This window comes from Primulina huaijiensis, chromosome 3 (assembly GCF_012295235.1).
Source record: "Primulina huaijiensis isolate GDHJ02 chromosome 3, ASM1229523v2, whole genome shotgun sequence".
Lineage (NCBI taxonomy): Eukaryota > Viridiplantae > Streptophyta > Magnoliopsida > Lamiales > Gesneriaceae > Primulina > Primulina huaijiensis.
Window position 1 is genome coordinate 10,638,771 of NC_133308.1, and position 5,066 is coordinate 10,643,836.

Below are 5,066 nucleotides of genomic sequence, written 5' to 3' on the forward strand. Positions count from 1 at the left end.
TTCTTGTGTTAGGTTGATGTAATTTGGGGTTATTGTGCTTTGCTTGTAATTTGGGGTAAATGCAATCTGCAGTAACTATGTATTGTTGATTATGAAAAATTTGTTCAATCAACTCTAATGTAATCTGAAATATTAAGTATTTCGATTTATATCTTTGTTATTTTAGTATTTTGCATCTTTTTTTAGTATTTTAAAGCATAAATGCAACATGAAATGCAAATAAATACCATTGACATAAATAGGTTGCAAATGTCAACTTTGCAAGTTTTGACATCAAAGTTTTCCTTACAATCAAAGGTACACTGGTTCCAAAAGTAACAAAACGACACAATGAACTTTGTTAGCATATCAATGTTTTACATCAAAGTTTTCCCTCCACATGATGCATTTGCCACTGCACTCACATTCTCACTTCCCATTGCACTTGCTGTTGCACTTGCTGTTGCATTTTCAATTGTTCTTGCACTTGCGGTTGCACTTAAATTTTCACGTGCCTTTGCACTAGCACTAGCACGAGCATGAGCACTAGAAGAACTTGCCTTCGGTGGTTTTGTTGCACTAGAGGATTGTTTTTGCTGTGAGGATGATGGATGTCGTTGTGAGACTAAAGTATACCGTGAATGAAATGGGCTTGAATACAGTGATTGATGTTGTGATACTGGAGGTGAAGTTGCTGCTCTTTGACTCTCACTAGGAGTTGTGCCCTGAAAATATTTTGGAAAATGAAAGTTCTATGAGTTTTGTAAATAATGCACAATATTAATACCTGATTAGAAATTGTTCTGAGACTCTTGGATGCATTTGTCTTTTTTCCCCTGCTTTGAATTCTTGATGAGCCCTGAAAAATGAAGACAAAGTCAGTCATTTATTCGTTACTCAAGCATCAACAAACACAATCTCAATCTCATACCTGATAACACCTAGACCTATAATGCGTAGGATTTGTGCAACTAGATTTATTATGGCCTGTTTCCAAGCAATTAGAGCAAGTGTGGGTCAAACCTTGTCTTGTAGAAGTTTTTTGTACCTCGTCTATTCCCATTTTCCTTTTTTTCTTAGGCCTTCCAGCTCTTTTCTTCACCTCGGGTGGCCCTAGAGGCTCATATTCTGTCTTACAATAATCATCTTCACCTGGTACTGCATGAATCATGTAAGAATATGTCCTTAAGTAGGCTTCTTTCTTGTAATATTGGTGAACAAATTCAGAAACCTGCATCCGATGTTCTCTTATTGCTGCACAAGCATGTGCACAAGGATATCCACACAGTTGAAACCTCCCACAGCTACATTCTTTTTTTGCTAAATCAACAACATTTTGTCAATTTGGAGTCTGAATCTGGTACTCCATCATTCCACAAAAGAAAACAACACAATTTCTGCTCTTTTGTTCGTTTTCATTCAATGTTTTAACAATGTTAGGACAAATCTCACCCCCGTACTTCTCTATTCCCTCTCTCTTCACCTGAATTCTTGTCATTAATTTGGTTCTAATCCATTCAAACATAGAGATTATGGGCATATCTCTTGCCTCCAAAATATAGCTATTAAAAGATTCAACCATGTTATTAACAATAACATCGGAAAATGAAGAAATAAGGAAATGAGACCTGGCCCAATGAGCAGGTGGGATTTTGTTCAACCATTCAGCTGCAGTCTCATGATCTGGAGAAGTCTTTCTATCAGCTGCTTCTATTCTTTTCATCCACATAGCAAACTCATTCTTGTTTGTTGTACTTGCGGCTGCCCACAACATTCCTTTCAATTCTAAACCAGGATGCTTTCTTGCAAAATTTTGGTACAAATGGCGTACACAAAATCTATGTTCACACTCTGGTGCAAGCTCATTAAGCGCCTCTAACAGCCCCTTTTGTCTGTCACTGATGAATGTCCATCTCTCGAATCCGATGTCTTCCAACAACTCACTAATGAACCATCTCCAATTATCAAAATTCTCCACTTGCACCACTGCCATTGATATTGGGAAAACATTTTCATTTCCATCTCTGCCAATAGCTACTAGAAGTTGTCCACCGTAATTTGTTTTCAAGAAACATCCATCAAGACCTATAACAGGTCGACAACCAGCTAAAAACCCAGACTTCAAAGCTTGAAGACTAAAATACATTCTTTGAAATGTAGGCACAGAAAATGAGTGATCCCTTTTCACTAAAATCTTGCTACCTGGGTTATATTTCCTAACAGTCTCACAGTAATCCCAAAGTTTAAGATATTGATCTTTAAACTTTCCTTTAAGTTTTTCTAGAGCAGCTTTCTTGGCCCTGTATGCTTTATATTTGCTCACATCTACATTACATTTTCTTCTGATAAGTCTTTTAAGCTTGTCCACTGGAATTGTAGGATTCTCGCACACAATCATTTCAATCCTTTTAGACAAATATTTATACGTTGCCAACTTGTTGCTACTGGCCCTAACACATGTATGTTTTCCAGTAAGAGTTTTTATCTGAAATGTTGGCCCTCCCATTACCAAACTGGCATGCAATCTCCATTCACATCCAGCCTTGCACACTGCAGTAACCCTTCTTTTCTCATTCTTTTTAAATACTAGCTCCACTCCAGATCTCACAGTCCAATCAACAAGAACACTTCTAAATTCATGCACATCTTTGAATTTCATACCCACTACCAGTTCAAACCTTTTCATGTTCATTCTCTCAGAGAAGACATGATGTTTTGGACAAGAATCATCATCATCAGAACTTGCAAAACTAATAAGTTAATCCTCTAACTCAATGTCGCTATACCAACACTCTGTGGCCTTTTCATTATGTGGCTTCGGTTGGCTTCTTCTTTTATCATCTTCTGCATCATTCTCTGTAGAAGAGTCTGAATCAACATCCTAATCAGATTCATGAAAGCTACCATCTAATGAGTCTTCATCATCTCCAATTGAAACATCATCAAGTCCAATGTCATTATCATCTATCGGGTCACTCCCAAATGACTCACTTGTCCCCCCTTCATTATCATCAGTTGCATTCATTACTAGTGGTCCAGCCTTTGTATCATCACTTGGATTACATCCAACACCAAGAATTGCATCTTTCAGTGGGGTGAAATTATTCTCTTGTGACCACAATGTTATAACACTATGATTCCTAAAGAAATTACACATCGTACGGATCTCTGCATCACAAACAATCTTCACCATTTCAGTGGTAAATGCATTTTTCGGCAATTGGAAGAAAAAATCCACATTCATTTGTTGTCCTCCAGCCGCTTTTAACATATCAAACAAGTCATCGAGGCATAACCTATCAAGATCAACATCTGGAATCACAAATTTCTTACCATCTCTGTATAAGTTGTTGTGCTGCTCATCAAATTTCCCACCATGCCACAACTCAATCCTAACTGTCGATTCCATGATGTCTCTATACTGTAAAGAAAAAACATTAACTTACAAAGGAGATCTACCATACACAAGTCGCAAAGAGAATTCCCATTTCAAAGGAGGGAAAAAAAGTTAAATTTAAGCACAAATGTTATTAGAAAAACAATAACTTACTGAGATAATCGATGAAAAACCACCCAGCACAGGTCATAAAGAGCACTTCGTTGACAATATCATCTCCCAGCTCCAACGCTTCGTTTCGATAAGGTTAGGGCAAAAGCTTCATCGGATTCCAACCCAGCAAAAAAGAAAATGAAATAATTGAGCATATTATTTAAGGAGGGACATTTTGGACAATAAAAAATTTTGTTTGACTAAAAGCATGGTTGGCATGCGTGAGCTGAACATTAAAAAACATAGGGAGTTTTTAGATGATAAATTTTTCACGAGAGGATTTATGCCAACTCGGGATATCACGGGGGTAGTATATGCAATTTCCCCTAAAAAAATCTACGTCAACGTCCATAAAATATTCCCAACACACCAACAAAAATAATTTGTTCCCAACCATGAGTAAATAAAATAAATTAGAGTGCTAAATCAGTTTTAACAAGCATAAAACTCATAAATTGCAATGCCATTGGGCGTGCACTGTCTACGGTCCGAGCTTGCTTACTGGTCATCATCTCCAGCCTCCTCAACAACGTCATCTATATCAATCAAGTCTAGTGAGTCTAAAGACTTAACATGTGTAACCGTGAGTAGCAAATACTACATAATAAAAGAAAATCATGCGATTTAAACATAATTCATACGTAAAATAACTTAGCCATAAATAAATATGCTGTGACTTCCATGCATAAATAATTTCATAAACGTGCTCCGTGCAAACATAATCATTTTGCATAGAGTTTTGCTCATTGAAATGTGGCACCACAACATAATTCGTTTGATCAAACTAACACCACAGCGCTTGGTCGGCAACGATCACCACAACCCTTGGACTGGATAGCCACTACCAATTATAAGATAATCATAAGGTAAGTTGGAAAAGTCCCCAGACACTTTTTTCAGCTTCTAGACCCGTACATGCATAATTTGGCCACAAGACAACTTACATACCTCATAAATAATATTTTTGCACGTTATACTTATTTAAGAATGCCGTGGATCTTGTTGGATCGACACCTAGGTACGCTGCCACCATTTATAACATACAATTCAAAACTTCCCATAAACCTGCATCTTACTTGTACGACTCCCAAATTAAATGAAACGACTTACGACTTACCCCCACGACTTGGGACTCGACTCAACCTTGACCAGCAACCTAACACATTGTCCATAGCCATAGAATCACCTCTAGAACAGCCCCAAATCATCTGGAAATAAGACAAGCAACTCTAGGCTCTCTTCGGTTCTTTTTTGACACGTTCGAGTTCTATATGGATCCAAACATACCACGCCTCGAACTAGCCCTTAACCAAGCCCTAGACCATGACCTTAGACCTAAACAAGCCACTGATATGGTCCTTAGATTGTCAAGTCACCCGTGGACGTCGTGGAACAATCCGGCCGTCACAGCACCTTGCGCGCCTTCATCCACGCGTGCTGCCTCTTTTTGTCTCCAGCGACTTTCCTCCCCGAGCAGCCCATAAAACGACCAAGACCAGACCCAGCTTAACACTCTAAGACACGATCCAGACCCTAG

At 38.2% G+C, this 5,066-nt stretch overlaps 1 protein-coding gene across 4 annotated transcripts; it reads right to left on the reverse strand.

Annotated features, from left to right (window-relative positions):
* Window positions 1-248: 248 nt before the first annotated feature.
* On the reverse strand, window positions 249-3,306 carry LOC140973509 (uncharacterized). Of its 4 annotated transcripts, none has more exons than XM_073436371.1 (3): window positions 911-3,306; window positions 767-838; window positions 249-704 (listed from the first exon to the last, which is right to left on the reverse strand). In XM_073436371.1, the coding sequence occupies exons 1-3, from the start codon at window positions 1,214-1,216 to the stop codon at window positions 357-359; spliced, it is 726 nt and encodes a 241-aa protein (XP_073292472.1). In that variant the 5' UTR covers window positions 1,217-3,306; the 3' UTR covers window positions 249-356. The 4 variants fall into 3 exon arrangements, 1 of the variants encoding a protein (XP_073292472.1); XR_012174640.1 differs by having other exon boundaries at window positions 767-2,979; window positions 3,133-3,306; XR_012174639.1 differs by having other exon boundaries at window positions 767-3,306.
* Between the last annotated feature and the right edge of the window lie 1,760 nt (window positions 3,307-5,066).